Source organism: Parasteatoda tepidariorum, chromosome 10, assembly GCF_043381705.1.
Source record: "Parasteatoda tepidariorum isolate YZ-2023 chromosome 10, CAS_Ptep_4.0, whole genome shotgun sequence".
Classification (NCBI taxonomy): domain Eukaryota; kingdom Metazoa; phylum Arthropoda; class Arachnida; order Araneae; family Theridiidae; genus Parasteatoda; species Parasteatoda tepidariorum.
The window spans coordinates 62295110-62305715 of record NC_092213.1 but is presented as its reverse complement, the minus strand read 5'-3'; the positions used below and the strand labels follow the sequence as shown (position 1 = coordinate 62305715).

At 33.2% G+C, this 10606-nt stretch overlaps 1 protein-coding gene across 1 annotated transcript; it reads left to right on the top strand.

The window, feature by feature from the left end:
- Nucleotides 1-857: 857 nt before the first annotated feature.
- LOC139426864 (uncharacterized) lies at nt 858-1448 on the top strand. The gene has a single exon (XM_071186982.1). The coding sequence runs from the start codon at nt 858-860 to the stop codon at nt 1446-1448; it is 591 nt and encodes a 196-aa protein (XP_071043083.1).
- Nucleotides 1449-10606: the final 9158 nt, after the last annotated feature.

The following is a 10606-nucleotide window of genomic DNA, read 5'->3' as shown; positions in this document are numbered from 1 at the left end:
AAACCCCCTCTCTTCATCAGTCAAATACTGGAAGCCAGGCTCACATGCATCACTTTGAAACCTATCTTCTAAATTTTCTTCATCAAGAATTTCGAAACCTTAGATTTCTTTTGCTTGTTCGAGAATACTGTTATCATATTTTTCTTGAACATCTGAAGAGGATTGTTCATCAAGCGGTATGATCTTTCTCCAAGATCGTGATAACGTAGACGATTTTGCATTTGACCATGCTGCTGATATTCCATATACTGCAATCCAATAACGAATATTGCTTCCAAAAATTTGGTAGTGTTATAACTTCATGAATCAAATTTTTTTAATCTTGAAAATGTTTCTCTTTATATTTTCTGTGTGACTCCGGAATGAGCACGTTCTAAATTTTGGATACTCCGAGGTCGTCAAGCCATAAAGCGGGTAATTAATACATGCTTAACGTGCAAACTATTCCATGCTATATGCTCAAATGAAATAGAAGCACCCTTTCCATTAGATAGATTTACTCCTTGTGTACCCTTTGATACGACTGGAATAGATTTTGCAGGTCCAGTTTATGTTAAAACATTCAAACCTACAAAAACAACCTACATCGCATTATTTACATGTTCAACTATTAGAGCCTTGCACATTGAGCTTGTTTCCGACCTTCCTACAGACAAGTTTCTTTTGGCCCTACAAAGATTTGTCAGTAGAAGAGGACTTCCACACATCATATATACTGACAATGCCACCACCTTCCATGCTGCAAACAAGGAACTAATTTTTCTATGGAATGCATTGACTTCAGCGGAAGTGCAGCAATTCTATGCTCATAATGGTATAAAGTGGAAGTTTATTGCACCACGAGCAGCTTGGTGGGGATGACTAATAGGTTAACTAAACGGTGCCTTCGAAAGTCACTTGGTCGCGCATTACTAGATGAGGAAACCTTAGCTACAGTATTGGTGGGAATAGGAGCCTTGCTCAACAGTGGACCTTTGATTAATGAGCATGGTGAGAATGATACAGAAGAAGCTTTGACACCATCTCATTTCCTAACTGGTCGAAAGCTTACTATTGTTCCATCTGGACCCGAGCTTAAAGGTGATAAACTCACTAATATTTACAGAAAACAACAAGATGTACTTGATATGTTTTGGAAAAGGTGGACTAAAGAGTATTTGCTGGAACTGCGTTCACATCATCAAGTAAAAAATGCTCGGCAATCACCACGAGTAGGAGATTTGGTTCTAGACATAAAGTTACTACAAGAGGACGTACGACCAAGACACGTGTGGAAAAAAGCTCTTGCGGTTAAATTAATTAACGGTCGGGACGGAAAAATTCGTACTTGTATTCTTCGTGTCGAAGGAAAACATATTACCTGTCCAATCCAACTGGTCATACCTTTGGAGGTTGACCAGGGTGGGGAGGATGTTGCGGTACGCATAAGCAAACTGCAGAACAACTGAATTTCGGATAATGTTTATTTTTGTTTATGTAAAAAAAGGAATACCTTTGTTTGGAATACTGTACGTTACGTTATCGTAGAATAAATATATTGTTTTCATTGATATTTCCTATTATTATTAGTTGATAATCTTCAATACGTTTCATCCCTAATTGATGCTCAAGAGAATTTTGCTGCCCCTTTCAGTGTAGATGCAAATACCCAAACAAAGATAGAAGGATCAGCATATGACAGTCGAATTCAAGAAATAAAATGCTAAAAAGATAGCTAAAAAAAGAGAAGATACAATAATTCTTCTTAATAAGAAAGTCAACCAACTAGAGAGAAAAGTTAACTACTTCAAAAATAACATTTACTTTTCGACAGTTGGAAAAACTCCAAGTTATGAGTGGAGAAGGTTTAAGCAGCAACAATATGGATTTTTTACTGACTCAAATAAAAAACTTTGATAAACAAAAACCACGTTGGCCAGAAAGTGTTCTACGTGAACGTGTACTTTTGCATGCTGTTTCGCCTAAAGCATAAAGGTGGATCATCGAACGCAATGTATTAAAGCTACCATCAAAAGCAACTTTAAGGAAATATATTGGGTCAGCTAGTGGAGATGTGGGATTCACATCATTAATTAAAGATCGCTTATGCGAAGAGGCAAAAAACATTTGAGTTTTCTGTTCCTTAATTGCTGACGAAATGGCTTTAAAGCCTCAATGCATTTTCCTTGTAATTCTGAAAGATTCCTATACTTCAGCTTCGATCCCAACCACATTAAAAATTTAAGATCTCTTTTGTTAGGAAAAGAGTGTTCAGATGGTAAAGAAATCATATCTGGAAAATTTGTAAAAAAAAACTATATTACTAAGTTAGGCACCCGAAAGCCAAAGAATTTAAGCAAGCTGGAGCATCTATATGTCTTATGAAAAATAGTACATTTAGATGGTTTAAACTGCATGATATTGACACAAAAAGTTCCAATAATATCATTAAATTTCCCTTTTTCTCGATGGATGATGATCGACTGCAATGGTTTGAGACAGAATTTCTCGACTATCTCAAATCAATCAAGACAGCTTGTGAAAGACAAAATCCTCCAATGAAATTTCTAATAAAGGAAACTTATGAGGCACTTGTGCTCACAACTAAATCAACTGTGTCTTGCACAAAGTATTTATTAGAGAGTGGATACCACTATATATTGACCGCTCATTTTAACAGTGATGCTGTTGAATCTTTGTTCAGTAACCTGAGACAAATGAATGGTGGCAATTACATGTTGGATGTGAGGTCCACCATATTCTCGTTAGAAAAGATTTTAAAGGTTGGACTCATTACCTCTTCTCCTTATTCAAATGTGGGCCAATTTGGTGCAACTTCAACGATACCAAAGCTGAAAAGTGTACTATCAGTGCCTAATTGGAAGAATATTTTATTACCTCCCGAAATTGAAAATATTTTACATAATCTCTACCAAATACCATCAGTACAGGTAAACTCGCTTAAAATGAGTGCATTGGCTTATGTTGCAGGATATATTTTATGTACCATGGAGGCTTATTTTGATTGTGGTGATTGCTTACAACCATTTGTTGGACCTGAATGTAACACCCCTTTAATTCAGCTCATTAAAAATCAAGACAGGGGAGCATTAAAGAAACCTTCTGCATCTTTTGTATTCTGGTTAGCAACATTACAGAAGTTCGTTGAAAACGTTATTAAAGTGTTACGCTTAAATAATGTTTGCGAGAATTTAAAGAAGCATGCTTTGCCACATATGTTAAAAAGTAAACTTCTTACCTGTCAAATTCAAGACCATAAAATTAAACTAACTAATCACATTCTTAATAAATTTTTTCGCATTATGTTGAGAAACTTAGCAAATGTCAACATTACGAGATTAAATGTTTTCAACAAACCTCTCAACAGAAAGGTTCTTAAAATCCGCTAAATCAATATAAATAGTGGTGCTTGTTTGTTATTGTTTCTTTTTTATAAAATGCAACTCATATTTATGGAGAAATTCTGTCTCTAAAAATCTGAAAACACTATAGAAATTCTGATGCGAAAAGACACAACAATAAAACTGTAAGTCTTTTTTTATTGTCACAGAAGTGGTGTATTTGTGTGCAAAAGGTAAAGGAAAGAAACTTTTTAAAACTGAAGGGCAGTAATAATAGAGGCTCAAATTGTCCTGCAATTATGATAGTTGTTGAAAATCATCAAATATGTGTTGAGTTTACCGAAACTCATGTGGGGCATTCTCATGACATCGGAAAACTTCTTCTTACAGAGGAAGAAAAAGAGAAAATAAGTGAACAACTGAAGATGAATATCCCAATGGAATGTATTTTAAATGACATTAGGGAATCACTGTCTTCTGAAATAAGTAGACTTCATTTACTAACAAGAAAAGACATTCAAAATGATGACATGCTGATATGACAGGAAAGATGTCATATCAGCTAGTTCCAGAAGGTGTGCTAGATCTGGATGACAAGACTAGTGTGCTTAAGTGGGTTGAGTAATTTAAAAACTGCACAGAAACTCCTATTGTTCTTTTTAAACAACAAGGTGAAAAAAATTCTTGTTTTCCTACTCTTTTTGAGGAAGATTTTTGGTTGGTGCTAAGAATGAATGACAACAAAGAATGCTGGAAATATTTGGGCAAAATATTATTTGCATGGATTTTACCCATGGTATGAATGCCTACAATTTTGATCTTGCTACTGTCTTAGTAGTTGACGAGAAGCATTAGGGTTTCCCTTGCGCATTCATTTTTAGTAACCGTCATGATAGTCACCTACTCGAAATAGCTTTACAAGGCATAAAGAAAAAAAGTGAATCGGGTGAAATAAACCCTCGAGTCTTTATATTAGATGATGACCCATCATTTTATAATGCTTAGAAACAGGCTTTTGTGCTCTTGGCATGTAGACCATAGTTGGAGAAAAAAGTTAAAAGAAACTTGCTTTACTGCCAGCTTTTCTTCAGCTGTTAAAAAGCAAAGACGCAACTACGGCTTTTGGGCTTTACTTTGAAAAGTATTATATGAAACGGCCTTATTGCTATAGACTTTGGGCGGGTATAAACACAAATGCATATATTGAAAGTATGCACGAAGTGATAAAATACATATACCTAAAAGGAAAAAAAGTAAAGAGATTTGATCGCACAATTTATTACTAAATGAAATAAGTCAGAGATAAGACTTTCGATAGAATGATTGTGAAAGAGAGAGGCAAAGTTACTACAAAAATGAGCAATATTCGAAATAGACATAAATTAAGCTCTGTCCTTAATCCTGGTATTGTGATCGAGAATGACAGTGAAAACGCCTGGTCTGTTCCTTCTTTATCGGAAAATTCGAAATATATTCTGTAAAAAAGGTTAAAGATTGCATAAAAAATGCCCATTAAAATGTGATGTTTGTGGGTTTCGCATTCACAATTTTATCTGTACCTGCTTGGATAATAGTATAGGGTGGAATATGTGTAAGTATGTTCATTTAGTTTGTTCACTGATAAACTCTGTAAACGTTACTAATTCCCTTGTTTTGGATGATAATACTGATGATGAACATTTGTTAATGGTAGACGACAGCTATGATGTTGAGAAACACTTATTATTATCATCTCCACATGGTTCGGATAATGATTTAAAAACTCTTTTAATGCCTACGAATACAATTTCAAAATGAATATTTTTATATATTTATTAAGATGGTATTTTTTTTTCCCTCACCAAATCAGTTTTGAAAATAAAAATAATTTTAATGTGGTAAAATTGACATAATAAAACAATTCTGATATTCAACTTTATTTTATTAATTAAAAGATTTAAGTATTTTCTGATCCCCAAAATATGCCTGATATGATAATAATGTGAATCTCTGCTTTTAGCATGTTATTGTGACATTTACAAGTTGTGAAATGGTTGGTAATAAAAAAAAATGCATATGAAATTAATCGCAGATCAGTTTTGGCTATGCGGTGCATAGGTCATGGCCTAAATGACCTTCAAACATTTTGATACTTTATGTCCTTACCATCTCCGATTCAACAAAAAATCTTATGATGCTATCAATGACAAAATTGCAGAAGTTTCTCAGGAGGTCTCTGAATTAAGCATGAATGAGGTTGCTAAGAGTGAGCAACTTTTAACATCTAGCGAGGATAAGTATACTGTCAGTGGTGACGGCACTTGGAAGACGAGAGGCCATACCTCGCTCGTTGGTGTCTGCACGGTGATTGGAGCTGAAACTGGCAAAGTACTAGACACAGAAGTTATGGCTTCATTTTGCAAGGGCTGTGATACTTTTCGGGGCCCTAAATTTGGTCCAGCTTACGATAAATGGATGATACGACATAAACCTATGTGTAAGAAAAATCACACTGGAAGTAGTCGGCATGGAGCGTATTTTTAAACGCTCCGAATCGAAACATGGTGTTCACCAATGGCAAAACCATTGGAGGGAAAAGACGACTCACTGATGCTCTCATTTTAAAATTAACTACATACTATGGTAATGCTATTAGAAAGCATTCCAAGTCTGTCACGGAAATGCGAAAAGCTGTATGGGCTCACATTCGAAGCTCTGATGACGAGCCTATTCATATGTTTTGTCCGCAAGGTTCAGATTCTTAGTGCAAGTATAACCTTGCAATGCACCATAATTCTATTGGCACGTTTAAACACAGCCGTCCAATCAAAGAATATATAGGGGAGAAGAAGTAAAGCTAGGGAGAAATCGTAACTCCGTCTCTGGGATGTCGAAGCATTGCTAGGAAAGCAGCAACATCCCACACAAAATTGCGCATGCTCAGTTTGAGAATTCACTCACCTTCCTAACACGAATTTCAAACGCGTCGAATTTTCTTCGTGTTTATTAGAGCGTTCTTTCGTATTTAATTTTTTTTTTTAGTAATTGAGCCTTTTAAGTTTACATTGTAGAAGATGGATGACATCGAAAGGAAATTGAGTTCTAAGTAAGTAATACTTTTATAATTGTTTATTTTAACACATTCTTCCATGGAATTAGAATTAGCAAGCGCAGAATGTTTAATATTCTAAGCCTAAACGAAGATCTTTACTAATCCCTATCTTAGTGCAAATGTGATGTAAACAAACTGATGCTTTTGTTCGTTTACTTGCAGATGTAGAAATTTTTCTATCATATAATAAAATAACATTCAATATAAGTAATGTATTGATTATTTGGTTGAAAGTATTTGCCTATTTAAATGGAATAATATGATTATAAACACATGTAAACAAACAGTTGTACTTGCTGGTTTCTAATTTTAATGATAATTTTTTAAGTTAATTTTATTTCATATTTTTGTACTGATGAGAAATTTTATGGACAATATTATGTAAAAAAGATATAAATATAATAAGATTTAAGCTAACTCATATCATAGAAAAAATTGAGTTTTAACTATTTGTTGAATTAAATGGAATGTTAGCATAATTAAATGGAATGTAAAGTAATCTTATCATAATCATGTAAACAAACAGTTGTACTTGCTGATTTCCAATATTAATTATTAAAGTTACTTTGATTTTTATTTAATATTTTTTATACTTATGAGATAATTTAATGAACTATTTTATGCATAGTGATATAAATATAATAAGATGTAAACTAGCACATGTTTTTGAAAATTATCCATTGCTGAGTTGTAATTTTTGTTAATATTATATAATAACATTAATTTTTACTTAATATGTTTTATACTTGCTAAGCAATTTATAAACAATTTTGTTATGTCAAGTAAATGTTTATAATCGGATATAAATAAACACATAGGTATCTTAGATTCTTACTAGCTGAGTTCTAATTTTAATGATTTTTCAAAAATAATTTTAATTTTTCCGTAATGTGTTTAATACTTCAATAAATTTTATAAAAGTTATTTGAATATAATCAGATGTAAATAAATATGCAGGTTTCTTGATCCTGCACTTGCTGATTATTAATTTCAAGGGTTATGATTTAGATCCTAAATTCTCTACTGACTATAATGGTTTTTATCATTTATTCAATGTTTATTCTAAAGTTTTATTGATTATTGTTCAAAGTTTGTAAGGAAGTAATACTATTTTATAAAAAGACAACACTTCATCTTAGTTTATAAGACTTTATTTAATAGTATTTTTTTAACAGTCATGTAGTTTTAAAACTCTTTCGTGTTGTTGTGCCTTTTCTTTTTAAAAGCAAATTATTGGTGACTTAACTATAAGACATTTCTATACGTTGTATGATAATATATTATAACTCTTTTCTTTGTCATGATTTATAGAGGAGTTCGGTGTGGCATAAGTGTTGTGTTTGCCGAGCCACAACACTCACTCATCCAGACAGGAGATACTTCAGATTTCCCAGGGATCCTGCGCGGTAAGATATCAGTTTGTTATCAGTTCAGTCAGTTTGTTTTGCAATGTAATTGTGTTTTCAAGCTTAAAATTTTTTTAGCCTTAATCTTATATGATTTTTTTTTACTTAATGTTTAAAGAAAACTGGTCAGAAATTTCATTTTCATATTTCTCTAATTTTTAATACAAAAATTTTATGAATTTCAATCTGAATATCAAAATACTAATTCATATTTTTATAATTTTGTTTGTTAATGTTGTTAAATTGTAAATAACATAATTAATAATAAATGTTGTTAAATTATTAAAAACACAACACTGGGATACAAAGGGTCAATTTAAATATTTTTGAAAAAAAAAAGTTTATCCTATATTTGAAATATTTTCTTACAATCAAAAGTATCCATATGAATGTTCTTCATACTTGAATTTGTACTATGGTCAATGGTTTAAAACTGATCTATATTATTTTTCTGAAGCTATTCTAAATGTAATTTTAGTTTGTTACTTGTATAACTTTTCTGTTCATTAAATTATTTTGTCACTTGACTTTAGAGTGTATATTAATATTACTAAATCGTGAATTATTTCTGAATTCAATGTGATTTTTTTTTTTTTTTACTACATTAGTGTCAGAATCAGAGATCTTAGCTAATACATGTGTTTATTTAAAAAATATGTATAAATTAAGAATCAGTTTTCATGGAACAGTTTTAAAAAAAATTATGATATTTTCCTTCAGCTTTGTAAATCTGTCAACAAAATCCCCCAAATGCAAATCTTTTGCAATAGAATAAACATTATTGACCTATTGCTTGCAAGTTGGGCACTTATTTATATGTGCCATTTGGTTGACATACAATTAGTTTAAGGAGGCTAAAAAATAGTTTGCTTTCCCCTATTTTTGATCAATTGTGCTTTTTGTTATAAATGTTTGGTACATATTTATTGTACTTGTGCACATATAAATAATTTAAACTGTTTTAAGTATTCTTTTTTTCTTTGTTTTCAATAATTGTAGAGAGTGGACAAGGAAGGTGGACCTGGCATCACATTCGCCGAATGCCCTCTATGCCAGGTTCCGAGTTTGCTCCAGTCACTTTGGAGCAAAGGCATACGCCACCTCCCGGCGAATCCATTTGTCTAAAAATGCGGTGCCCGATCAGCTTCCAGTTTCCCCGCAGATTTCTGCAATGGCTTCATCACTGAAAGGGAAATTGGATTCTACTCAGGATGAAGCGTCTGAATTGGTGGTAGATGATTACAACGTAACACCAAGAAGAGGACTGCAGAGACTTAATTTTCTTAGACTTAGGCGTCAGTAGACTAAGTCCCTAGCCACGAAACTGTATTTCCTTAAAAGGAAATATGCTCAAACAAAAGTTGAGCGTGTAAAAAACTTAAAACAAGTTATAAGCTCGATTGAACCTCTGGTGAGTCCAGTTATTTTTAGTTTTATTAGATCTCAATTAATTTCAAGTTCAGTATCTAAGAATGGACATAGATGGTCCTTAAGCGATAAAAATCTCTGCTTACAGTTATACCCATCTAGTCCTAAAGCATATAACACCCTGAAACGATTTTTGAATTTGCCTAGTAAACCTACTCTTTTAAAAATTGTTTCTGGCATAAAAATGGAACCAGGTTTCTCAACTGCTGTGCTCAATTCAATTAAACTTATAGCCAGTAAGTTAAAGCCACATGACAAGTATTGTATTATATCTTTTGATGAAATGTCATTAAAATGTGGCTTGGTTTACAATAAAAAGAAAGATAAAATTGTGGGATTTGAAGATTACGGATCCCAAATTCAATCTTTCTCCTCCAAGCTTGCAACACACGCTCTATCTTTTATGGTGCATGGGCTTTGTAAAAAATGGAAACAGATTGTTGGTTTCTTCTTCTCAACACAAACAGCCCCGGCTGCCACACTGAAGATTTTACTGACTAATCTGTTACGTGAACTCATTCAGTGTGGCATGACCCCAATTGCTGCTGTATGTGACCAGGGAGCCAACAATCTTAAACTGTATGCCAAAGAATGGGGTGTGACAGTTGACTGTCCTGATTTTACTGTAGATAATGTTAACGTATATACTTTTTTTGATGTGCCTCACTTGTTGAAAAGTTTACGGAACAACTTTAAAAAGTATCCGGTTCATTTTAATGGTTTCAAATCTGCAGTTTGGTCTCATGTGGCCTCTCTGTATGAATTTGATTCCAAACAGGATCATAGGAGTGTTCCCAAATTGACGCAAAAGCACATTGAGGTGAATGTGAAGCTCGCTGTACAGGTTTTAAGTCAATCTGTTGCAGCGGGTATTTGCACTCTTAGTACTTTTGGCTATCTACCTCCTAGTGTTAAGCATACAGCTGACTTCTGTTCAACTGTCAATAAATTATTTGACAGCTTAAACAGTCGCACATTAATTGATAAAACTAATAGTCTGAAATCAGGTATTACAAAAACTTCATCCCATATAAATAGAAGGGCTGAATTCTGTGACTTCATTAAGTCAATTGAATTTCAGACCAAGGGGGGAAAATTAATTTTCCCTGTTTATGGGGATGGCAAATCACCTTATCTGCTGCTATGAAACTGGTTCCTCTTTTACTTGATGAGGTTCCATTCATACTAATGTGCAGATTTCATCAGGATGCAATTGAGAACACTTTTTTTCTGTTGTCGGACGCAGAGGAGGTAACAATGACCATCCTACTGCATGTGACTTTCAACAGAGGGCTCGAATGTTAATTGCACAAAATATTTTTAGCAGTTGTGGAATGACG